This window comes from Varroa destructor, unplaced genomic scaffold (genome assembly GCF_002443255.2).
Source record: "Varroa destructor unplaced genomic scaffold, Vdes_3.0 BEIS01000977.1, whole genome shotgun sequence".
NCBI classification, from domain to species: Eukaryota; Metazoa; Arthropoda; class Arachnida; order Mesostigmata; family Varroidae; genus Varroa; species Varroa destructor.
In genome coordinates, this window is record NW_019212430.1 from 27,888 (window position 1) to 53,316 (window position 25,429).

The following is a 25,429-nucleotide window of genomic DNA, read 5'->3' on the forward strand; positions in this document are numbered from 1 at the left end:
CTCGCCTGGAAATCGAATAAATATCTCTTCTAAGAAATCCTACCGTTCATTTGTTTCCTTATAAACTACCTGTGTCATACAGTTGACAGAATCCGTCTATTAAACTACACCATTAGAATTGGTATTGCGTGTCTGCTGGCTCGATACAACTTACGTAAAGATCAGCGCTCTGCACCAGCCAAACCTGCAAATACACGTAGCGAAACAAGAACCAGAATAGTTGTTGAGGTAACCAACGTTTTAATAGTAAGTGCTATATTTTCAAATTAAGTTGTGCTTGCACTTTCAGCAAAACTTCACAGTCTCATCTGACTACCTATCTTAAGAAATTACAACACGTTTTCATTTATCAACAGTCGCATTGTTTGATTTAACGTTTCATTTGTCCGAAACTACTCCGAACATCTGGAGCGAACATTTTAGAAGTCATTTTTAAATTACGCAATATAAAGAAAAGAAAAAAAAAACGCAGTTCTCTATTTTCTATAGAATCCATTCAAGGGCACCCCCAAGAAAACACACCGCTTGGGCTGAACCACAGACTCTTGCCGTGGTAGTGTCCAGCTTTCACACCATAGTGTTACTCTTAAGAGAAAGACGGGCACAGTGCTGGCGAGTAACATGTAATTGATAAATTACAGCTGGTTTTTTTCTTTTCGAGTCCTTTGCCCTACTCTACCGTAGGCGGCTGGCATCCGGTACGAACTGTGTCTACTCAAGGTTAGGACTTAGACCACTATGTATCCTTAGAGCAATACGCTATCACCGCACCACCACGAAGACAATCAACAACCGTCTAGTAACTTTGGACCAGTTACACAAGTTCCGTGTGGGGAAAAAGTTACTATAAATGGTTTTGCGTCTGTCCGACAGTGCGTCGTCTGCTACTTTGTGTTCGTCGGTGAACGGATAAATCTAGACAGCCGTCGAGAAACAGAGAACAGCAGCTGAAACGGAGGAACGGATGGATGGTTGATAGGTTAGCTACGAGGCAAAACGTCGGGTGGTGTTCTGTTCTGTTTCTGATGGTGGCCGTTCCTATGCTGCCGCTGGCGCAGACGACAGAAGTAAAGCAAAGCCAGGCCGCCCCTTCCGTCGTCAAATGGGTTTGACAAAAGAAGATTGTGACGACAACTGCTGACAATATGCGACGGTTGATGCGGGTTGCTGTGCCTGTACTGTCGCTGCTGTTTGTCGCGGTCCCATGTGAAAAGTGGTGACGCTCGTCGCGACGCTGCTAACGGTAGTGTAGTCGGGTTCCAGCAGAAGGGCGGCGGTGAACAGTTTTTGCATTGCTACTACTGATGATGGAAGCAGCAGCAGCAGTCGTCGCTGGTGCTGCTGCTGGCGATGGACGGACAAACAAAGTGTTGTTTTTAGCTGCTGCTGCTGCTGATGCTGCTGCTGTTGTTCGTTGGCCAGCTGCTGGCTGTAGGCGATCTTCCAGGTCTGAGCAGCTGTAAGGGCAACAGCAGCAACAGTTGTTGAGAGTATCGGGGTTAGGTTTCCCTTAACGATGTAATATAGGAGTGAAGTGTGGTGTAGAGCAGTGTTGCACTTGTGTTCGCTACATTCAGGGATTAATAATAACCAGTTGTTATTGTTATTATTAGATATCATATAGAGTTACGACGGGAACAGAGAGAGGAGGTCTTCTGTCTTCCGTGCCGACCCGCACAAAACTAAGAAAAACTTGTGCTACTGACGACACTCAGTGCTCGAGGTAAGTTGTAAATAGAGATAGAATCACACATATATACATATAAATACGCAACTACAACTTTAGTTTATAAATTGAGTAAAGCCATCGTGGACAGGTGCACCTTTGCCCGTCCATTGAATGGCGTTCGGCGTTTTCCAGATTAATGTACGCGCTTACATAGAAAAACCATATACAATTAATGGCTAAAGGGCGGCAGATAGCTTCTAGCAATGCACGCATATTCCTACCATGTTTCAAAAACGATCAGAAGTGGGACTCGATGATTCTCTGGTAAAATTAGAAAAAATTACCGTATTATAGTGACGAGCGCCACCCTCCCCTGACTAGCTCAACTTACTAGTTATTTCAGCTATTAAGCATCATGTATATATATAAGTGCTCTGATCCACCAATATACGGATTCCGATAAAACGGCGTTGCTGAGTTGGTTGTTAGATTTGAATACAGAATTCGAATCGTATTACTAGGTTTTTACCATTATGCACGGCTGCACTTTTTACGCAGTGGACTTCGACACAGTCTCTCGTTAGTCGAAATCATTATTGACTAGTGCCTACATATGTGAATGTAAACGTGCGCTTTGGCCATTTGGCCGTCGCTCAACTGTTTCTAGTGGGCTAGTAAAAGAAAGGCTTCAGGGCGATTGTGTGAGATTAAAAGGCTGACTGTGATGCTAATGATGGCGGCCTCTGTTGCCAGACTACAGACTGAAAAGGCTATAGTCGTAAGCGGACAAGAACGTCTCTATCGACTATAACACAGACAGTGGTAGCGGTTGCAAGCAACAGCTCATTTATTCATCATCAGCAGCAGCAGCAGCCAGCAGACGTTATGGATAAATACGGGGGAGCGACCTTGTGGGGGTAACGGATGACATTTGGACTTTTCTTTGATATTGTTCGGTTACCACTAATTCTCCTATTGCCATTAGTGGCGTTGCGCTGTTCCTCGTATACATGTTTGTTCCATCCCAAGCCTTCGTGTGGCTGGTTATCGCTTGCCATCTCGATATTGATGGAGTGTCAGCTGATGCTGCACGCGTCCCTATAGGCGAAATGGTGATGTACTGTTATATGATAGAAGCCATATTATTGGTGTGCTATGCCAACTATCGATTAATTCTTCGTGAGTAATGTCCACACACGAAGCAGTTCATGCTGCACCTATTTCAAAATAATATTTAAATTGGACACTACATTTATCCGTTGCTGGAGTAGCCATCTAGCGGTACTTACTGATTACAGCTAACAGATTAGCTATAAATGATATTGACAACTCACTAAAACGTATTGGCATTGAATGGGACGCAAGACATTCAGATCGCCTAACGAGAAGAAAAACACTGAAAAAATAGAAAAAAAAAGCAGTAAAAAAGTCTAAATTGGTACGTTGTAACATGGAAGTTTGCCGTTGGTGCGGAAAGCAAAGCATATACAGACATATAGCCTCCTTTTGTCAGTACCCAGTTAATAAGTGATAACTTACTTGCAACAGTTAGCAACAAGTCCGACTTATCTAGTGCCGCAAAAGCAACACCTCCTGCGATGGTTTCCGTCAAGAATAATTTTTCCATAGACTCCATTTGACCTATACTTACATAAAGTATGGGTTAACAAAGCTTTTAGCAAACTTTGTCGAATATAAGCTACAGTATTCTTGCTTATTTTTCCAGTGTACTTCAGGGCGCTGGTGTGTGAAGTAAATTTAAACCGCTTCCTAACATAAGTCCTACGAGCTCCAGCACTAGTATAATATGCTGTACTGCAAGTGATTCCATTTCCTCTTGCTATGCTAAAGCAGCAGCTCAATACGCTCTGATCCTTATTCTTTTGCTTGACCTTATCCGCTGTAAATATTTAATTGTAATAATACGGCTTGGATATATATATATATATATAATGTATATATATATATGTGTATATGTATATATATATACATCGAATGATTAATCATCATTCGGCAGTGCGCGTTTATGCCTAGGAAAAGGAACTTACAGGAGAAAGCGTAAGGAGATAATGTAGCCAGTGGTATTAAATCTGTGGCCTGGATTATGTAGTTTTGGACACTATTGGAGAACAAATGGGCTTATAATAATGCGCCTGTTAGTTGTATAGCAGACACATAGAAGATGTACCCTGTGAACACATGATACCTATTAGGAAATAAGAAAAACAAAGATGTGACATCATAGTTCGAAAGAAAGTTAAATAATTTTGCGTTTGAAAAAGTTCAGCTTAAGTTATTATAGCATATGCATTTAGCATTTAAATAACAGTCAAGAAATCAGTTCGGAAAAAATTATTTTCCCCCAAAAAACTAAAACCAGACTACGAAAATACTGTTACAACCTAATAAGATAATAAATATTGTTATGATTTTTTTGGTTATCTAAAGATCTGTCTGCGGCCCAGTGCTGTAGTTTTTTAATACTTTCCGAGATCTTAAAAATTTTGGAAAATGTTCAGTGTATTTTATTGTGGCATGTCAGTGTCGGTGACAAAGCGTGAAAGCAGAATTTTTTTGCACGTACTTTTTAATATTAAAGAATATTTCTGCTAAGAAGATAGATAGATAGAGTACTATTTAAATCTAGACTAGTTGGCGAAAGTGGCATGAGAGAAAAACAATTCTAACATTAAACCAATAGAAACTAACCGAAAAAGAGCTGGTCGTCGTATTCATCTATGATGCATAAGTAGCTGGTTGTTGTAGTTTTGCAAGGAGTTATTTGAAACGAATGGAATCGAATTGCGCAGCTTAAGACTAATCAGATCGAGAGCGGTATTTCGAAGCAAGCACTTGTTGAGGTAACAGTGAGGGCTGAGTTTGTACATCGAGCGCTCTGTAATCGACTGATGGAATATTCAAAATATCTGCATGAGGAACCTAAGCAAAAACCAAGTTAATGGGTAAAAGCTTTAGAGTACCACATAATAACATTGTACTAGTGAAGTTTGGGGCGTATAATGCACTCGCTGTTAACCTTCTAAGAAAAGAATAATGAGCTATTGAAGAAGACTTTAGGTTGTGAGTGAAAAGCTTTCTCAGATGCAGAATTGTCAGCAGACACTAAAGCTATTATTGACAAAAGAAATGAGTCGGATATTGGGGGCGAGATATGCCGGCAAACGTGCAGATACGCAACCTAGCATCTGGTATAAAAAGAATAGTAGGTATCGACATGCGCAGATTGTGAAACGCGGAATTCTACAAACATAGAAAATGCCTTAGTTAATAACATAAGTGAACTATTTCATTATATATAAAGCTTTGTGTTTGAAATATTAGGGTTCACTTTTACAAAAATAAAATGTTGAAAGAAACTTCTCAGTTTGTGGTAAATCTTGTGTCTTTTGAGCGATTTGGCACTAAATCAAAGGGTAAAGCAATATGAGAGTTTAATACGCGTCTTTTTAAGTGCATTTCTATAGAAATCATGAATAACAACAACAACAACAACAACGATGTCAGTCACTCTTAAGCGTTGCAAAGTGAAAGGACTTTATAAAAAAAAAAACGACAACAAATAAAAAACATCGTGCTCCTATGGCGATCCTGCTGTTTCATTTGTCCCTTGAAAAAAATCATATTTAAGGCCAAAAGATTTCCAAGTAATCACCAAAGCCCTGGCAAAATGGAACTATAGCTGAAGGCCAGCTTAGGTCAGATAATTTGCATTACAAAAAGAATAGCTTTAGCTTCTAAATCGCGTTCATTTGATAAGCGATTTAGCTGTTAAGGCGCCAAATGCCACTTCTATTGATACGGTATCCGTCATTACCACCTGAATGTGGTAGGGAAAATAGGATGACCGTGAGAGTAATGGCTACATCGACTTCATGGTTTCTAAGTTTACTTTACTATGCTATTTCCGGTAAACTAATTTTAACGATTACTTCGCCTCGTTAATTTTTGCACTTTATCGACCTATTCCCATTACGAATTATGTTTAAAGTTTTAAAAGCAGAACAGCTGTTGCGCGTTAGCTTTCACAGTTGGGATGAAAGTCGGCTAAACAAGTTAAGTTTTGCGCATGGTTACCGTTTTGTTCTTGCCTTTCAGTGATATAAACGCAACGAAGCGAAGGCTGATAGGTAAAAGCCATCCACAAGCGGAACTAACAAAACATTGAACCGGTTCATGGGCTATATTTTCTTGACTCAATCAGAGTTACTTAGTATCAAACTTGCCGGTATTCGGATAGAATCGTATGCAGCAGCAGGCCACTGTAGTAAATAATATTTGCTCTTATCGTAGACAGCTTTGAAAATGCAGAACTGATACGTTCCTCCGTCTCCAAATTTGTCTATTGTCGGGTTTGAGCATACGCCTGACTGATCTTGTTTGTTGTACGAGGAAATGCGGTCGAGCAGCTAATGGTGTTTGGGCAAACATTATTATGGATATGATCAAGTGTGGGCGGTTATATTGTGAGTTATTAGTGCCAGCAAAAATATTGTGTTGTCAATTTTTTTTTAGAATAGTCCACTGCGCGTTTACGGCAACTGCCGAACGTCATCTTGCTTCAAATGCATATCAGAGTAGAAATCAAGCTGAAGTCGTACCGATCGAATTCTATTAATTCGGGAAAAAGATTCCGTCGTGCCATTAACTCATTGCTGACTCACCTGATGACTAACAACACAAGTTAAAGATCATACGTATATGTGTAGGTACACGATAACACGCTCGGAGTGTATACAAATAATGCTTTCTCATTTTTTTCGTTCGTATCGTCACAAAAATTCGCTTAGTCTTTAAGTTGCCACAAGGGACAGCTAAATCTTCGTTTCTATATCTTTCAACGAGCTAACAGTTCTTCTACTGTGGCTTGAATGTTGGCGCTATGTCAGGCGGTCAATGAGCTACAGTGAGCTAGAACGGCGTTAATAACGGTAAAAAAATTGATCGGATGTTTGTTGTTACGATCATGAGTCGCTATGTTAGTCCTTTTACGGAGTCACCATCATTGTTAGTAGCCATAACACTGAAAAGTACGGAGAGTGTGTCGACCGAGAACGGATGGAAGCGGATGAGTGGATTGAGTAAAAAGGGGCGTATGGCGATTTGATATTGGCTATAGATAGCCACCAGCAACGGTCTTTGAATGACTACTTTTCTTCTGAATCACGTTCTAGTAGATATCATACTTCTCTGGACAACTGCTGAGTGTGGCATGGTATCCCTTCCTGTAGCTTTGAAAGCAGATCACTTCGTCTAGCATCATTCATGGAGAGTAAACGCATACGGTCAATCGTACTAATAAATGGAACGCATGAAGCTTTCAATGGAAAACAACGAGGTGAGCCAATAACATTTTATTTGATTGAAGGTGCCTCGTGATGAAATTCGCGAGAATATTTTTCCCGTATCTTATACTTTGTTATTGGCAGATTTTTTTTCAAAGAGTGAAAAACGGAGGAGAAGACGGCTGCACAGTGTTACTGAGCCTTAGTGAGGTTGCATTATAACTGATCGGTTTACGGCTTTCAAACTTAGCTGCTGTAACCAATCTGTAACTACAACGTCGCCGAAATTGCTCAGTTACATATTTGCGAACGGTGTTTTCAGTCATTGGAGTCAAATTGCTCTACGAATTAAGCCACTTGTGTTAGGATAGTTTTATAAACTAGCTTAAGATTTGCTACATATAGCTATATAAGTGTTTGCGCGTTTGGAGCACCTACATGTATCATTAAGTTCGTTTAAACCCGGTTCCCTGCCTAGGTACGGCAAAGCGAGTCACGGTATACTTGTTTTGCCGGTTCGTCTCTTTCAATTTGTTCTTCATCGCGCCCGGAGCAAAGAGATTCTCAGCGATCTTCACAAATCTGTGTTTTCGGTTCCAAAGGTTGGTCTTGAAGGCTTCTTTTGCTGAATAGATTAATCCTTGCTCAAATACAAAAGCCGAAAAAGGTGGCTGAAATCATCTTGATGCAGACGACTTACTAACATATGGGTTGAACAAATTCTAAGTACAGCAAGGTCTAGCCCAGTTCTACACGCCGCTAGGTTTGGGGCTGGCCGTGAACCGAACCGAGATAAATTTAGAGGGAGAGCCAGGACACCTCCGTGACACCTTGTTGTAGCAGAGGTTGTACAGTGAACTTCGTCGAAACATGAAGGATAATAGTGTTAGTCGCATGGATAATCAGACCGTCTCATCGCTTGCTCCTCGTAACGACCGCAGAATAGCTTCGATCTCAACGTATGGTATACGTTGGTACACGACTCGCAACTGCTGAAGACCCATGTCAAATTAGTTAAGCTGTAATGGTTAATTTGCTACCTAATAATCTATTACCCAATTATGTTCGTTTACGGTCGACTAGAGGCAGAACTACTCATATGTACTGCATGCACTGCTCAAATGTTGTACGCAACGACTGTTAGCGGGTCTATCATCAGACGCCGCTTTTAATAACATGAAGCTCAACTGAGACGCTCAATTTAATAGAGTATTGGTTAATAGAGATTGCAATCATTCTATAACAGAAAGATTGTACTATGGTGGTGGTAGTGGTGGAGATGAATGTAAGCGCTTGTAGTGCGGTATCATCAATATAACAGTCGTCATCATTATCATTATAATCATGATCGTCGCAAGCCATCATCGTTGAAGTTCAATGAGGCACAAGGAATAAGTTTGCAATGGGTAAGAACCAATGACTACCTGGTACTTAGTGAGTAAGATGTTCGTGCATCTCTAGTGCAGCTAATTAGTCCGCCAGGTCCTAAGGATGTTATTGTCTTATGTCTGCTACGCCAGAACGTGCGACGTCAAAGCTAAAGGTCTGCCGTTAGTGTCGTTACGTTGTCTGGCAGCGCAGATTATGGTTATCGTTTCGCCTAATTTTCAACTTCTGCTCGGAATAAATGATATTGCGGTTATAGAGCAGCGTGGGATGAGGTTTTGGATGAAAGAAGATGGCCTGTGTAACGGCTAAGTTTTATGTGTAGGCAAGTGAATCTTTAAGTGGTCCCTATTTGAGTCTCTAATACAGATAGTGAGTTATCTAATTGATTTCGTGCTCGACAATTATACAGTGTATGGACAGAAGATGAATGCTGTTTTTTACGTGGTTAGCCCTGTGAAAGTGATGTAAAGTTGAGAATCAGCAATTCGCTTTACAGGCAGCTAGCGGTTATACTCGGAAGACCATAAGAGGATGCCGCCAGGGTTGATGTAGAAGAAGTATGCTGTAAAAGCAAACACTAAAGAATGTGGGTATTCATGGTAGAAGAATGGTAGCGGAGACGATCAACATACATGTTGATCCCGTCTGCTATCTGATTCGATGTCATACTGGCTACGAACTATCCATCGGTGAAAAGGTCTCATTAAACTAGCATAAAGCCCAGCAGTGTTATATGGATTGCATGGAAACGTTATGCGAATCGATCATGATCTAATTACGTTTTCAAAATAAATGACATTTAGATTATGTACGGAGGGTAAATAGGAAATAGCAGACGACTTGGAAAGGACTTCCTCATGCATAGAAACGACGAATTTCTTAGACGTTGCCGATATAAAGTCGTTCGATCCTTTATTGCTATTGATCACATGGAATGGCTTAGCTTTAAGACAAGTTACGAATTTTACGATGCAAATATATTTAATCGATGTGTACTTGCGGCCTTAAAAAAGGTTGGTGCACCATATTTCGACCTAGGTATCTGCGTCTGTTCAAGTGTTGGTCAGCTGGTCGGGATAGTTTCGTGTATTATTATGCTGACTTTGTTTGAATTAAATATTCGCTATGATCACATGCCCCGTCCCATTTACTAAAGTCGAAAACGGAAAACAAACCTTCAAATACTCCGTTTCAGTCTAAAGGTCATCGGTCTAAAGGGTTAACTTTTTTAAGGCACGCGGCAGATTTCCTAACTGACCAATGCTGATCTGACCTTGTCATAAAATTGGGTGTCTAAATTAGCGGGATTTTGCATTATGATATTAACCGAATTGAATGTTATTTGTATGTCTAAAAGCTATTGATATCTATATGTCAGTGGTTCGGCTGTCTGTTGGTCGAATACTTTTAGTTGTTATGATGATCTGCAATAGAATAGCCGCAGACATTTATTGGGCATCGGTATGGGATAATTTTATTGCTATAAAAGTTTCTCCACACGTCGCGTGTACTGCATCAATAGTCTCTGACAAAAATAAACAAAGTTCAGCTATTGTTAGGCACATAAGCTGTCCTTCCAACGGTAGGTCGTATGGCACGTGCTCAAAATATGCTGCCCATGTTATGAACAATGCGCTATGAAAATTTCAATCCGATCTATCATATGTCGGAAGGTTGTATATATACACGCTAGACAAATGGTTACGAAGCTGTATATGTATATAATATATAACATCAGAAGTTCGTTATGAGGGTAATGAGCACGATAAAATGGCCTCCGTGCTCCGGCTGACCAATTTGGCGGCATACCCCGTACAAAGTTTTAGTGCGTACAAGGTGTGCAGTTCGTGAAATCCTCTTTCCTAGGATACTTGTCCGCATTCAACACTAAACCAAGATTTTAAGCATTACCTTTTGCACTAGTATAATCCACACTGAGAATACTAAAAACGGTGGTGCTTATATTTCTATTAAATACAGATACGTCTCGAATTGCCAAAAACTTTAGTTAGAAACTTTCTCACCAGTATAATTGTGAGAAATCTTGATTAATTATTTCTAAATAAGTTTTTTAAATTATGAAAGTTAAATTAATCGAAACTATTGATATAATTAACTCAAACTACTCCGCCTAACAAGGTCACTTCGTGCTTTTGCTGCTGTCGTCTTGTAGATGTCCGCGAGCTGCAAGCCCAGCCGCGCGGCACCACCTCCTCCGGTGCCTAGTCACGCGCCCAATGCCAATCATCACAGTAATCGTAGCCATTTCAATGGGGATCGGAACAATAACCGGAGTACGGCTACAGCGAAGATACCCACAGTCATCCGGCCAAAAATGGTCGAGACACCGACAAAAAAAGCTCCTCCAAGACCACGTAAGTGTGTACACACATAAATCTGTGCACACGAGAAATTTCAACTATTTTTGGCTATAGAATTGATTCCGTCATGTGTAACCTTATTGCACCTCACTTACAATGCGGACTGGTAGGACAGCAGTGCATTAAAACAGCCTAACTGTTGTCTGTTTTGTTTGGATCTGCTCTAGCTCCGCCCAGGGTCGACTATGTTCCTACCCGTACAACATCGCTATCGAAGACATCTGTAGGACCTCCACCGGCGGTACCCACGCCTCCAGCGCACAAAACCCTGTCGAAAGGAAATACTAATCACAAGGGTTTACATATCAACACAGCTAAAGCTTTGAGAAGGGTTAAAATTTTCGGTCAGTACTGTACACGCAGACTCACTACTTTATCTCTCTTAACACTCTTTGTTAGAAAGAGGTTTTCTTCTACCTAAAGAAGCATCTTTACTATGCTTAAGATCTAGACATCTCCAGTCGATAAAATCTAAAAGAAACTCGTAAAAATAAATGCTGGTTAGTTATCAATAAAATTACTACCACTGTCCGATTTAGGTCAGCTAGTGTTCTACTCGTCCTATTTTATGGTTGCTTCGATAAAGTCAAGCGTCCGATCGACGTACGATAAACATTTTTCTCCTGCGACTGAAGGTTACTGCCGATCAAGGTACTGGGAGTCCACTGATTACGGTCAAGCAAACACTGATATGTCCTATTGCAATTGTAAGAACAGCTAACCTTTTTATATATTCATTGATACGAACTTGAAAATTGCAACCTACAAATTAGAATGTATATTTTATGATGCTCAGTGGTTGCTAAAATAGGATTACTCGCTGTTTGGTTGGATGGAACCGGAGTACGTTTTCCCTTTTGTTTTTCCTTGGTCCCAGTGCATCCAACACATGTCACAGTGAAAATTAAAAGCAAAGCAATACATTATGTTCTGGAACTCTGGACATCGTGCCACTTATATGCATAAGTCTTCTATCTTCGATTTTGAATGTTTTCTTCGACAGGTAAATCTACTTCTGGTGGAAGCAGTAAATCATCAACGTCAAATGCGAACAGCGAATTCGTCACGTCAGGCCTCGGCGGGGGCTACGGTAGTTATACGAATCAGGCCTTGTCGCAACCACCTCGAACTAACAGCAAGAAACAGGCACCGCTACCTCCACGCGGCCAGAACGGTTTTGGAGGAGGAAGCCATGTCGTAGCGACGGGGACACTAATCAGCCTCGATACTCCACCATCCTCGCCAGGAGCATTTGGTACTGACTTATTGCTCCAGGCACCTGCATCAAAGAACCACATCGCATCGAACAGTAAGTCTCTAGTCATTAGTTTTCATCATCGTTTCCACGTAAGCGGCCAAATGCACCGGTACAGAATTAGCGACGGGTCTTGATGCTGGTAGACTTTGGCTCAAATCTGCTGAGATGTCAACGCAGGAGTCAGAGCAGTCGGAGCCTTAAAAATATAGCGTTGTTATAGAAGTTAGGTTCCTTATCCTGCGCTTTTCTATGGCTTTTTAGATTTATGGATTAGAATGTTATAAAGCATACCGAAAATGGATTATTTTCAACAGCTTCAGTTACACGAAAGCCATTTAAGAGCAGTTTTAAAAATATAAGTGTTGTCAGTCTCCGAGAAATTCGTTTTACTTAATTTACTAACCTATACCGAATAAGGATAGATTTCCCAATTGCTAAAATGAACCGTAATATATCGAACTGTGGGACAGCCTTGACCGAGCTGCATCATAAATGAACCTTAGTTGAATAATCTTTCTTCATAAATTTGAGCCCCAAAAATTACACACTCTACTAATTGACCATATCCGGGTTTGTGAGTCATTACCATCTTGAACTTCGTGCTCAATGTAAAGTAGTTAACCAATGCTGTGGTCGTCCTTCGGATGTGTAAACCAAACAAATAGTTGCAGGAACTTCATCTATTATTGCATAGGTCGTTTACGTGAAGCGCCTCCTCCGTATTTTATGTAGGAACAATAGAAAAGACTTGAGAATAATAATCTCGTTGCAAGACGTCAAGAGTGACATTAAGAGTTTGTCGTCGTGTGATAAGCGTTACGATATTTCTTTATTCAGTACTTCAGTAACACAACTGTGTCACTGAAGGACTGCATTCCTGAAGAAATGTCCTAGAAAACTATGGAACTTCAATTTTTAACAAACAACTAGGGTGTGCTTCATTGTACGGTATTGGAAATAGTAGATTTAACCGAACGCAAAAAACGATACCAGGTAGTATTAAAGTTATTCGTAACGACCCAAGCAGCAGGTTTTCGGCGTCTGAGTGCGAAACTTAGATCCATAGTGCATAGATGCTTCTTTACATGCTGCTCGATTCTTAGATCACTATCGTAAGATCTCTATCTACCTGTTTGAAATTCATTTGTGATCTTAGACGAAGTGATCTGCATTTATCTCAAAAGATATAACGAAGGTTCCTCTGAAAAGTTTAATATAGATACCATGTCGTTTCTTATAGTTTTGAACTATTTTGGTTAGGCAAATACGTGAGAACGCTCGTTCTAAATAGCTAAGAGATTGTCTTTTTTTTTGACGTTATTTATGGAGTTGCATCTAGCGCTTTATAAATTAGTAAGTGGGACAATTTATATTAAGTAGCTTGTCAGATGTTAGTAGCACAACTTATAGTAGGTAGCGTGATGGAGCAATTTACGCAAGGAGCGCACACGAGGGGCACTGACCGACAGGACAGAATGTGTTTCGACTACCATACTCAGGCTCGGTATTAGCTGGTTAGTCATACCCATACGTCTTTCAGACCTAAAATGGATAACTTGATGAACCTGACGTGCCAGTCAATTTTATCAATTTCCTGATGAGGATTCGTGTCATAATAATAGTGCTGAAGAAAGCTGGATCCAAATCTGCCACGTTGTTCCCTTACTCGTTGATGAATGGGTTGATATGCTAGAGCGTTAGGCAAATCGGATCTCCGCTTCAGGTTAGACGCGAAATCACCGTGCCGCATAATAGGCATACAAGCCTGCTCTTTACAAGTTGAGGTTCTCAAAGCAATATGAACTTTACGCGATCAAAGCGGGAAAGTTGCCTAAAATATACTCGCCAGATATATATGTCATCCCTTCAATTGGTAATAAAGCGTTCTTTTTTTCAGGATTGATTTAAATATATGAGCCTGCTGGCGGCGGACTTTTAGCTTAGCTAATCTTTGCTTAAACGATAGCACCAAGTTTTTAAAAAGAGGCCTCCTTAATATTACCAAGGCCAATTACACAAGTGTATATATATACATATTATTTGTAATGTATTTGCTTGACGATAGAATGTGTTACGTGGTGCTATAAATAAAGTTATTCCGTTCACCTTTTCCTTTCATGTATGAATAATTGTTGTATTGAGAAAGTCGTTCGGGTGGGCATTTTCCTGGAAGACACAGAATTTCTCAGGTAAAAAGGTTAATATCTAGTATTGCCCTTCAATTTATTGGCTCTCTTTAATACATCGCGATCTTTTCAGCTTTATTGCGGTGTTTTTCATTGTTCTTTCACAATACTTATTACATTAAACGGAGTATTGTTGAATGGAATATGCTGCTATGTGGTTCACATGTCTTGGAGATAGTCACACCTTTTGCTATTTGTTCCTGAGTGGCCGAGGTTGTATATGGTGCGCCTTCTTCTGCTTTCCATGCCAGTTCAGCCTCTACTACAGCAGATTCTACTACTTGTCAACTTCAAAGTCGGTTGCTACTGTTGGTAGACGACCCAACGTGTTCACATTAGCAACGATGAGGCATCGCCACCACGACGACGACGACCGAGTCAAACAATAAAACGACGACTGCCGGGCGCGATAGGACAAGAGCGAGCCGGTCAGTCGAATGCGGTGGCGGAGGTTGCGCAGTAGTCAATGGAAATCCGAATCTTAGGATCGCTCGAGCGTTCCGGCCAGTTGCAGGGACAATAACTACCAACAGGACATTGTCGTCTCTATACGCTATAGTTCCTCGTCGGCCAAATATTTTGGACGAAGCTGAAGTCAGCAGTCGCTCTGGATTATCTTGATGACACAGACAGCCGGACCCTATAACTGGCGCACACTTTAATGTCAAATGTATTACGCCATTGAAAATAATAATAATGATTCAGTTAGCTTGACGCACTTGTTCGTAATGATCTGGATATTTACTGATTTTTACAACAACTTTGGCTTGAAATTGTTTAACTTGGCAAAAAGGGTAGATCGAACGCCGTCCAGCCGAGACCTGGTTATTGTTCGATTACAAGATACGACGAGAGAGGCCAACTTGACTTCTTTTCCGCCGATTTGTTCGTTTGTGATGTTCTCAAAATAGAAAGAATTGCTAATTCTCGGAAAGAAAAGTAAAATTTGGCAAAAGTTTTGGCCAAACTGGTTGATTGGACGGTTCTATTTCGACACAACGTATGTATATGGAACAAATAGGTGTAACGTCTCGATAGCCATTGTACTCAATGTTTAGAGACCTGGTGTTGACAGTTCCTTACCACAGGCTGGTACTGTGCGTGAAGTCTAAGACCTTGTCTTGCTGAGTAGATCTACGTTTCTGAAAGTCTCATGTGGACAGCATGCCACAGTCACCTAGTAGACCTATGTCATTCGGCGTGAACATTCAGCTCGAACGTTCATTTTTATGGTTTTTGTTGACATAATGATGGCTGTCTATCGAGCAGATAACTAGTACATATCCTTCCTATAGAGCGAACGTGCGAAAACCGTTGCAGGTGATGCTTAGGCAGACACCGTTATTATTATTATTGTCAATCGGACGACTAAACTTCGATTCGTTGTTAACAGAACCTGCACTTCTACTAATAGTTAACGGAATCAAACTTCGATATAACGTAAACGTGTAGTTTTTTCGAAGGTGCGGACCTTTTCGCCAACCTGTGCAGGTCGACGGAATTCTAAGTGGTTATTAGCGTTTTATAAGATGATTATTTCCTTTATCTGTCCAAAGTAGATGGTAGTACAATATTTCGCCACTAGACCTTATGTTAAGGTATCATTTTTTTGTTGAAACGGCACTTGTTTGTAGCAATCCGTAAGTTTGCATGAACCGTCACGTTGACCCAGCCTCATTCTAGACTGTTCAACGTTCAAACGTTGTTTATCATTCACCTCGGAAGTTATAAAAATAACTGGCTAATTTTTACTGAAGACCGGTTTTTTGTCGTAGGCTCTGATAGTTTCAAGGCAGTCTAAACCCAGAGGGAGTCTATCAGTAACTATACGCCAGGTCGTCCAAATCGGTCTAGCTAATACTTCGTCCCACTGGGAGCGTTGATAATGCCTATACGTTAAACTGTACCGTTGGCGCTGTCGTTCTTCATTTCTAGACTGTAACCACTCCGTCTACAACTAATTACGGGCTGATTTGTTTCTAATCGAGTTGAGCAATTTTTCAATACTGTCGATGGTGTTATATCGACAGATGAATGGTATCGTGAAATACTTCCCGTTCTGTCGAGATAGGTGTTGTCGACGAGTGGTAATTTCTGCTTAATAGTTCTAGTTAATAATAACAGAACACTGACGAAACCCAGTTTAACAGGTTCGAGCACACTTTGGCTCGGCCATGAGAATCATTTTCGCTGACTAGATACAATGAATTTAAAACATGCCCATATCCAGAACACCAGATGAAAGATCCGGTAAAAAACTCTTTAGCGGAACTCCTAGCTAAACGTTTGTTGGCGATCGGATTTTTGAAATTAGTTTCAACATGAGAGCTCACTCACTTCATTAGTCGTACTAATAGCAGTTCGCACGGCTGCATTGGCAGACGTCAAAGTAACGGCGGCGTAGCGTTACAGAGAGGAGGAAATGTGCCTGGCTTATTTGATCAGGTCAACGCTGTTAGTAAGCTGTTATGTGGGTTACCACTAAAAAAGAAACACTACAGAAGATGTTGCAAGAACTTGCGTTTGGCCTAGGATAAACAGATTGCAAGCAAAATGGTTTTGTCACAAACGTGTCATAAAAAGCACGTTATCGAATTAATATTCATTAGTATCTATATCCCCAAGTTCACCTGGCTTCTACATCTTAGTTCGAAAGAAATATGAAATTGATAAGCAATATGGATAGAGTGAGATCGGAGGTGGCTTTCACACAAATACAGGTGGATATTTCTTATCTAAAGAACATAATGTATCTCCTTTTACAGGGGAAACTTCGTTTGTCAAATTGCCACTCTCACCATATTATATTATTTGAAAGATAAGCCTGATCAGCACCGAAACACACGACTCAGCTTGCGTTTCACGTCCGATCTTCTATTATTGGTGTCCTATTTAAGTGAATTTGCCAAGTTCCGGAAGCCACAGCATTATGTGCGGCATTTGCTCAACGTCGACTTCTTGTTCATGGATAATGTTTGATGTAAAGCACTTAAATAATTTCTCTGAAACAGATCTCCGTACCACAACAAAGCAATTGTACGCCTCTCCTTATAAAGCTAATGCTTAATAAGACTAATATGAAGCTCTAGTAGATAGATAATAGGAGATACATGGACACGAAGCTCTTTTTAGTTCCTTATTTATAACAGATTCGAGATTTGTCCAGATTAAATATTTTTTTAATAGTCCCATAACCAATTTTAACGCGTACATTATCATTCACATTATGAAGATTGATCGATCTGAAAACATACATGTATAGTAAGAAATGCTTTATTTCAGATGTACAAAGTCTGCTTGATGTCGACTTTCCCGAGCCTGTAAATACAAGTGAAGGTTGTTTACTCGACATGGATATTCCGCCACTGATTTCAACTATATCAACCTCTATGTCAGTCGATAATTTTGGTTCCACACCCTTTGATCCATTTGTATCGCAAGCACAACAGCCTCAACTCAATCGCAAATTATCGCTACCGGCGATCACTGGAAGTCTGGTGCAACCACTTCTTCCGTTCAATGGAACGTCGTCGAGGATAAGGTAAATGCGCGTGTGCGTATACATCATAATAACTGCAAACTACCACTGGTTCTAACTTCAATGTACAGAGACAACCGTTTGGTCGGGAGCAACCTCCAAATGACGCCAACAAAAACAATTTCCTACCAATTATACCTACATAAATCCCTTTTTTTTTACTACAAACAAAGTTTTTGTATTTAAGTGTTTCGCTTCACCTAGTTTTTAGCCACTTTTTTTTCTCCTCTTGGGCCTTTCGTCGACCATAAAAATTCTGTCCAGCAGCGAATCACGATTTACCGTGGGGAGGTGTATGAACAAACGTCACAGACGCTTGGAAGAGACCGAGAAACTACAGAACTATCTACAAAAAGACTGTCTCCCAAAAAAACTAGCCTACCTGTGCAGCCGCATGTTGGCCGATCATTAGTACTTTTTGACGAAGCTATTCGCTGTTAAGAGATGATGTCAAGGGTTATTGTGTTCCGTATTACTAAAAACGGGTTTGCAAAGGCATGTGTTTTCAGCGAAATATGTCCCACTCCGCCACATGACTATCGCGGTATTATAGGCTTATTTCAGTAAGCGGCTGCACTATCGACGGGGCAATATCGAATGCCCCCCAAAACTACGTACGTAATTTCGCTCGACTTTGTTTTATGGTAGTATGTTAAAAACATAATGTACCTCGATAGTCCACGGACGGTAGACAAAATAAAAAATATACAGCGGTGTGCTTTCCTAGGGATAAGACCAGATGTATGCGAAAGAGTGGCCAAGAACTTGATGAAGCGAATAACTTACCGCCTTATTGGTATTGTACGTACGTAAGACCATAAAGGTATAAAACTTCTTGTAAAAAGATCTACGTATGTGCATTCAGTTGCTTTTTTGACGTCATTTTCAAGTCGTTCCCGATCGGATGAATATCCCTGTACATATCTCTGCCAAAATATTCAAAATCATTTATATTATATCTAAGCGATATTTATTTATACCTAGAAAGTTGGCTAGTGTTCCAACTTGATAGCCATTAAAGCAACAATTTCAGTCGGCACTTAATTTGTTAAGCTATGACCTTTATCAGAATGCTTAATTTTGTCATTGAGATCATAATTAATCTAGCCGTTGAAAATATTCTACTTAGTCTCCATCTAAGTTTAGTTTTGTGTTCAAGTTACAACTTAACTGTGAGCCGGTCACCATCGTTCTTCCCTTTTGTTTTAAGCCAAATCCGAGAGGAAAGTAACGCGGTGCCACCGGGATCACCCCCACCACCTCGCGGTCCGGCACCTCAGTTGCATCTTCATGACACTTCGGTAGTTCACCCGAACCCATGCGGAATGGCACTACAGGATCACCAACAACCCGCTACTGGTGAACTCGCCTTTAGTCAATATGACCTCATAGAGCTTGTATCAGATCACAACGACAGGTGTGCGAATTGTTCCCGATCGTACTCCATCACATTTCTTATTAGTTTTACGTTTAGCGACACACTTTTCGGTAAATACGCTCGGAAGGCTGAGAAGTATCGATATTGTTCCATTTGCGAACATTGTCGAAGCGTACATTATGTATCACCCTACTCATCTGAGGCTGACAAGTTGCGGATAGCCCTGTAATGTTTTTCTGCTTTAATTCCTTTGAAAGGTACTACATGTGCCGACTGGACGATCAGGAAGGACTTGTGCGTAAAAATGCGCTTGAGATACTTACGCCCCTCGAGGACTCACAGCAGGATTCGGAGCCGGAATGTTTGCAGGATGTCTGGAGGAGCGGTGGAATAAACAAACACCAGAGCACTAATCTTTGCAACGTAAATGTAATTATATTATTTTACGCTGTTTTTTTTTGCTGCTTAGGTTTCTTCTATTATTGTTATATTTCAGTATATTCCTTCTTAATCGACTATAGTTGTTTTATCGCGAAACATACATACCGAGATACGTAAGTTTATCTATCTAAAGTTTCTTGTGACAGCTGCCGTGATTTGAACATTGATTGTTAATCGTCAGGGGCAGTGGTTTAGCTCATCAAGCAACTAATCTGAATACCAGTTTGTGAATTGTTTTATTTACGAAACTTTAAATTCTGGTAGACGTCGTGGTCTAGTGGTCGTAAACGTTAACTCGTATCATTTCGGACCTTTAGTAAAAAGGTTGGTTTCTGTGAATCTGTCTGAGCTTCGCCTTAGTTTCATCTTAAAAAGCTGATATGTAATTTACTAAACGCTGGCCTGGACTGAATTTAAAGGGGTTCCATATCAATGAAATACCTGCCGTAAAGTGAAATTATTGCTTACGCGACCAGCAATGTCAAACTCGAAAGAACAAGCAATTTATAGTTAAGATAGTAAGCAAAAATATATTTCAGATCAAGTGATCAATAAGCATATGCCTATTTCGCGCACATATATGCACTTCATTATTATTATATTTCGTACGAGAACGAGATAATGTGGTCATAACGAGAGGCGTTTCAATATATACAAATACTTCTACCGATGGGAAGCTCTTGCTCTTTTCGGTTTCGCGGAGCCGGCCAAAATAACACGAAAAACGCAGTAGTCTCATTTACCATATAGGCATTCGATAATCGATATACGATTATTACCTGTACATTAGGAGCTCGAGGTAAACCCCGCTTTTTTCGTTATATTTTCGTTCAATGAAATCGTGTTTAGGATATACCATAAATAGAAAGGCCGTTTTGACATTACAGGACTCCAAGAATGATCATTTTGTCGTATGTTGTCGTGTGTCCTTTCCTACTTCACGTTTTTAAACGATCTAAGTGCAACGTTATATATATATATATATATATATATATATATATATGTCGTTTTCAGCCTTTTGTAAACCAGAATATAAGGAGCAACAGGCCATACAATTCTCGCTATACGGTATTTCGAATGTTTTATCGGGGAAGCTTGGTTTTGACCCCTACAAACTATTTGAGCGCCAGCTGTTAAATTTCTGTAAAAAGAGCTTCGTGCGACTCGCGTGTAAATTTCGCGAAAAAATCATCACGTATTCTTAATCGAACTCGACGGAGAGCACGGTCAGTCATCAACAGTGCGTTTGTAACTCAATCTTCTTAAATTCAAATATTCTTATTTACATATTTAAAAAACTGCCTATATATAGACTATCATACCACAATTATTCCAGCGAGCAGCAGTGACAACGGGGTTCCTCTGTAATTACAATAGCACTCAAATGTTGTGCTCGTATCGCCTACTTGACCGCTTCGTATTAGATCAATACCCGCAACCAATTCCACTCACTGCAGAGTGGAGACTACGACAATTAATCGAGCTTTTGCTAGCCTCGTCGCGGACTTATTTTCACTCTAAGCCGTGTCACATGCAACGTTTTGACATACTTATGTTACATAGATGTTTATAGTCGTGCCATTATTAGGCCTGTCTCTGCTGTCAATGCTCATGGACGTCGCTTCCCTGTCTATCCACAATGTCAACTCGGACAAATGCTATACGATCCCGCCAGGTGACGCTGGAGCCTGTGCTGGTTTCGCTAAGCTTATCGTAGGTGGTGTCATGCTGGGTCCGCGTTCGCCTGCGCTGGTTTTGCTTTGCTTTGCCGTGATTCATTCGTGGTCGCAGTGGATCGTGTGGCGGGAAGGAGGGGAATAGGAAAGGCGAGAGAAGGCGTGGAACGGGGAGAGCTTGTCTCTTGCATCATCCCCGTCATAATCAGCACCACGACGACAGTCGTCATCTGCTTGTCTGTCGGTGAACCCCGAATACTGCTACTGACTGTGACAGCGTAACGGGTGGATCTGTCCGTTCGTTACGGGACGCCACAGCAAGGGTGAATGTCGACAAACGCCGTCGGATCAGAGAGGCAACGGCGTTTTGCCAAAAGCCCGAATCGTGGGTACTACTGCCCTGGCAGCAGCTGTGGAACGAGACCGGCAAGGGTACAACAATCGCTTACTCGTTTATTCCTCCACCCATCCATCCGTTCGTCCGCCGTGATCTGTTTGGACGTTTGAATTTTTCCGCAAGTGTAAATGAGGACCAGCATTCCTATGTTCTTTTGTGGTAGTCAACCGTCGGATAGTTCTACATCTTGATCAACAACTGGTCGGAATAGAGCACCTTCATTCCTTTCTTTAGCGAAGCTATTGTATCTGTAAAATGACTGGCTGTCTCTTTCTATGCTTAACGCTATTTGCGCGGATGGAAGTTCCTTTTGGCCATGCCACTACTAAATACACCTGCTTTTAGTAGTTCGGTGCTGCATCAGAACGTGATTTTTCTGTGCTAAAATAGCTATAGCGCGTTAATAAGATTTAGCAACACTTATTTTTAAGACTCTAGATGTCAGCTTGACAGGGAACAAACTCTATATAGAGAATTGTTACGAAAACTGTTACTGCTTTACACTTATCTTCTATATATGTTAACGAAATTGATATTTACTCATATTATCCACCTGCTGACTGTTTTTTGCAACAAAGTCAAAGAGTAGGGAAACTGCGGTCAGAAAATGTGCGGTGACTGTATGTATGGCGTATGGCAGAAATTATTTTGTAAAGGGAAACCGCCCGCTAAGAAAATCATAAGACGCGACGTGGAACTTACACGAGCTAAAGGCCAGAAGCCCGTCCGCAGAAGAAGACAGGTTATATCAAGCCCTAAACGGACTGCACCGCCTCCACCAGTTACTTCAAAAAAGGAAAATAAGAGTAGCTATAAAACTGTACAACATTATGAAAAAGCAGACGGTGCCAAACAAAACGTAGAATATGTTGTGCAAGGCCCAGAGCCCTCTCAGCAAGAAAGGAATGGACCTTTCGCCTATCCAACCTGGGTTCGTACCACCTACTTTTTTCCAATGGGTTCATGTCTATTTACAGCTGTAATATATCAAGCCTAAAACTTATTAGAACAATTACTTGACTCAAATACCGCTTGCTTTCCGTTTTATCCTTGCTTATTCCCTACTTTTGATGGCCATAAAAGATCAAGTCTGTTCCTCTTATTGGTGTTACTAGTAGTGGTTAGTCGTCGGTTTTCTTTTATCAACTAGAGTAGAGAGAGTTTATCAACTAGAAATCCAGTGTGGCCTCAAATGACGGATACTTCTAATCAAAAGAACCCACTTCAAGGCTTGTCCTTTACCCTGTTGCGTACACATAGAACCGTATATTAGCGAGCGCACAACTAAGGACAATGGTTACATCCACTGTCAACGGTTAAAAAATAATAACCTGGCCCTCCGGATAATGCCGGCGTTTTCGCGCACACGTATACACACAATCTAAGCGCGTATTACGCGTTACGTGGTAGGCAACCTAAAAAGCGACACCCCCCCTGGAAGCGCAGCTGGGACATGTCAGTGAGCTTTTGAATGAATCATTGCTGTCTGCCACATTATCTCTAGGTTCATTGCCCTCGAGCAATCCAAGATTCTATAATTATTCCCAGTTTATGTTCTACCACATTGACCACCAGCACATTCACTATTCAGTGTCATAAAGATGACTGCTCCACGGGTCGTTGAGACGACGGCAGAAAACTTATTCTCTGGATAGATGTACTCATTTCATAGGTATACAACACTATATTTCTTTCTCGGCTGTGGCGGGCCACCGTTTATAACTATTGTTTTTAATTGCTAGACAAATTTTATTTAGTATTTTTGATATTGCGTAATGATCCAGAAATCAATGGTGGCCTGATTTGATTGACCTGATATGGAGTTGTGAGGATAGAATTGTGTTCGGTACATTTTCCATATATAGTCTAGCTTAGGGTGTCGCGCGTACTTACAAGCTCGTTACATCGCTTGTATGCTGTAAAAGTCTCTTAAAGCGTATTTTTTTAGAAGACCAACCGCTGATACATTGTGCGGACGATCAGAGTCTGTTACTAATATAATCGTCTTGTACTAAGGGAGTCTCATTTACCGAACCTTGGACCCCGTACTTTCAGAATTGATTCTAATATTGCGTTAGGGTCTGCACTCGATAAACCGCTCTAGTTTGAACGTTCTCTCAGCCACAGGTACTGCGTCGTGCTTCATATCGGCCCTACAGAAAGGACGCTGCATTCGTGGTTTACACGTATATATAGTCTGGTGCTCAGATAGCAAGGTATTAATCACTATCTGATCATAACTGTCTGTGCTTTTTGAAGCAATGCTTAACAGTAATATGAAAGGCGGGGTTTTTTTTTTGCTTTGACATAAGATATCGAGAGACTGATAATGAGCTCTTACATGCAAAAGTTTCTACTAACAAAATCATCCAATTGTTGCCAATATTTTTCTTAGCTTCTTTGCTACTTCGTGGAAAAGGTCTCTGTGTAGGTAGTAAATGCCTTTACATCGCGATCGTTGCGACTGGGGGCCGTTTGTTGTGGATTACTGAGTATTGTTATGCTATGCCATAGCTTCTATAACTGCATATGCTATAATATAGTTAATATATTATATATAGTTCATATAAATAAATTTTCATGACTGACAATCGCGGCACAAGTGTAATGCTAGTTCGACCTTGGTGTATGCGTCTTGGTGGCATTCATCCCATAATAATAAGCAATGCATACGGCAGCCCTGAAGCGAACCACCCTGGCTAATGCTGCTACTGCAAGATTTATTAAATGTGCAGTGCAAAAGAGCATGATTCTGTGGTGTACACGCGGATGCCTGCATTCACAGTCCTTGTTCTGCTAAGGGTGGACTTTAGACAGGGTACGACCTGTCTCACCGACGGGGAACGGAGCAAAACGGGGAATGGGTAAATCGCCCTACTTACCGCCAGTAGGCGTTGAAGCACGAACACTACTTTGGTGTTACTGCTGCTGCTGCTACAGTATTGGAGGCTGCAATCGGCCTATCTGATAAGTGACGATAACGTCAGCTGCTTATCGGGTACACGACGCGACAAGGAGCCACAGCGTGTCTCATCCTGTAGAAATGTATTTTTTTAGATACGGGTATTAATATCTTTTATTAAAAATCGGTGTGTTTAGTTTTCTTCTTAAAAATGTTTGTCTTCATCAGCGCGATTTGTGTCCCGTGGAAGTAGATGCCTTTTTACAACTATAGAAACTGAATGAATATTCAGATAACGCACCTCCTATACGTTTCTCTTTTTCACAGAAGCCATTTGAACTCTAACCGTTGAAGTGTGCATTTATTGAGGTTAACACGCGAAAGCTGTGTTGTAAAACCCGCAACCGTGTATTACTTCGTCGGCCGCCTGGCTGTTAAGTGTTATACAGGATGAATGAAATGTGGTTCTGTCGTCGATCTTACCTTTCCAGTCACACTTTACCTTGCGGTTGCTATAATAATGACGAGCTACGCTTTAACTTCACATCCCCTCGCATTTTTTGTTCAGGTTGTTCTACTGTAAAGCAAAATAAATCGGCACGATTGCGACTAAGTACTCACTGACTGCCGCTGTACGACAGCGCTCCTTTGAACTTAATGCAAGGGGACACTTCCAGAGCATAAGACCCAAGCGTCCCCGTAAGGTGATATAACCCTTTTCTTCGTGGGCATTTGTCGCTCTGAACAAGTGCTTATTAGCTGGAAATTTCAAGTTAACAGTACATCTAGGACGCATAAACATACCTAGATAACCCTGTTTTACTATCGCTAATCGGATGCTGTGAGGCATCCGATTAGCGATAGAAGGCAGGGCTCTGATACATAATTTGTCTTATTATTACTATTTTGTT

The 25,429-nt window shown here is 40.9% G+C and overlaps 1 protein-coding gene across 6 annotated transcripts; it reads left to right on the forward strand.

Moving 5' to 3' along the window:
* Positions 1–1,102: 1,102 nt before the first annotated feature.
* On the forward strand, positions 1,103–23,833 carry LOC111255196 (uncharacterized). 6 transcript variants are annotated; one of them, XM_086976478.1, is made up of 10 exons: positions 1,103–1,243; positions 1,614–1,723; positions 6,862–7,025; positions 10,535–10,736; positions 10,910–11,086; positions 11,746–12,051; positions 17,469–17,727; positions 18,935–19,141; positions 19,360–19,531; positions 23,738–23,833. In XM_086976478.1, exons 3-10 carry the CDS (start codon positions 6,990–6,992, stop codon positions 23,810–23,812), a joined length of 1,434 nt encoding a protein of 477 aa, XP_086832604.1. In that variant the 5' UTR covers positions 1,103–1,243; positions 1,614–1,723; positions 6,862–6,989; the 3' UTR covers positions 23,813–23,833. The 6 variants fall into 6 exon arrangements, with proteins under 6 accessions (XP_086832604.1, XP_086832606.1, XP_086832601.1 ...); XM_086976480.1 differs by lacking the exon at positions 23,738–23,833 and adding an exon at positions 22,195–23,687 and having other exon boundaries at positions 18,935–19,083; XM_086976475.1 differs by lacking the exon at positions 23,738–23,833 and adding an exon at positions 22,195–23,678.
* The last annotated feature ends 1,596 nt before the right edge of the window (positions 23,834–25,429 follow it).

What these genes read in the sequence shown, in the direction of transcription:
- LOC111255196 (XM_086976475.1), top strand. Translation starts at nt 6,990, where the DNA reads ATGGAACGCATGAAGCTTTCAATGGAAAACAACGAG. An exon ending in AAAAGCTCCTCCAAGACCAC is followed by an intron (nt 10,737 to 10,909) that starts GTAAGTGTGTAC and finishes GATCTGCTCTAG; the next exon opens with CTCCGCCCAGGGTCGACTAT. An exon ending in CTAATCTTTGCAACGTAAAT is followed by an intron (nt 19,532 to 22,194) that starts GTAATTATATTA and finishes TTTGCAACAAAG; the next exon opens with TCAAAGAGTAGGGAAACTGC.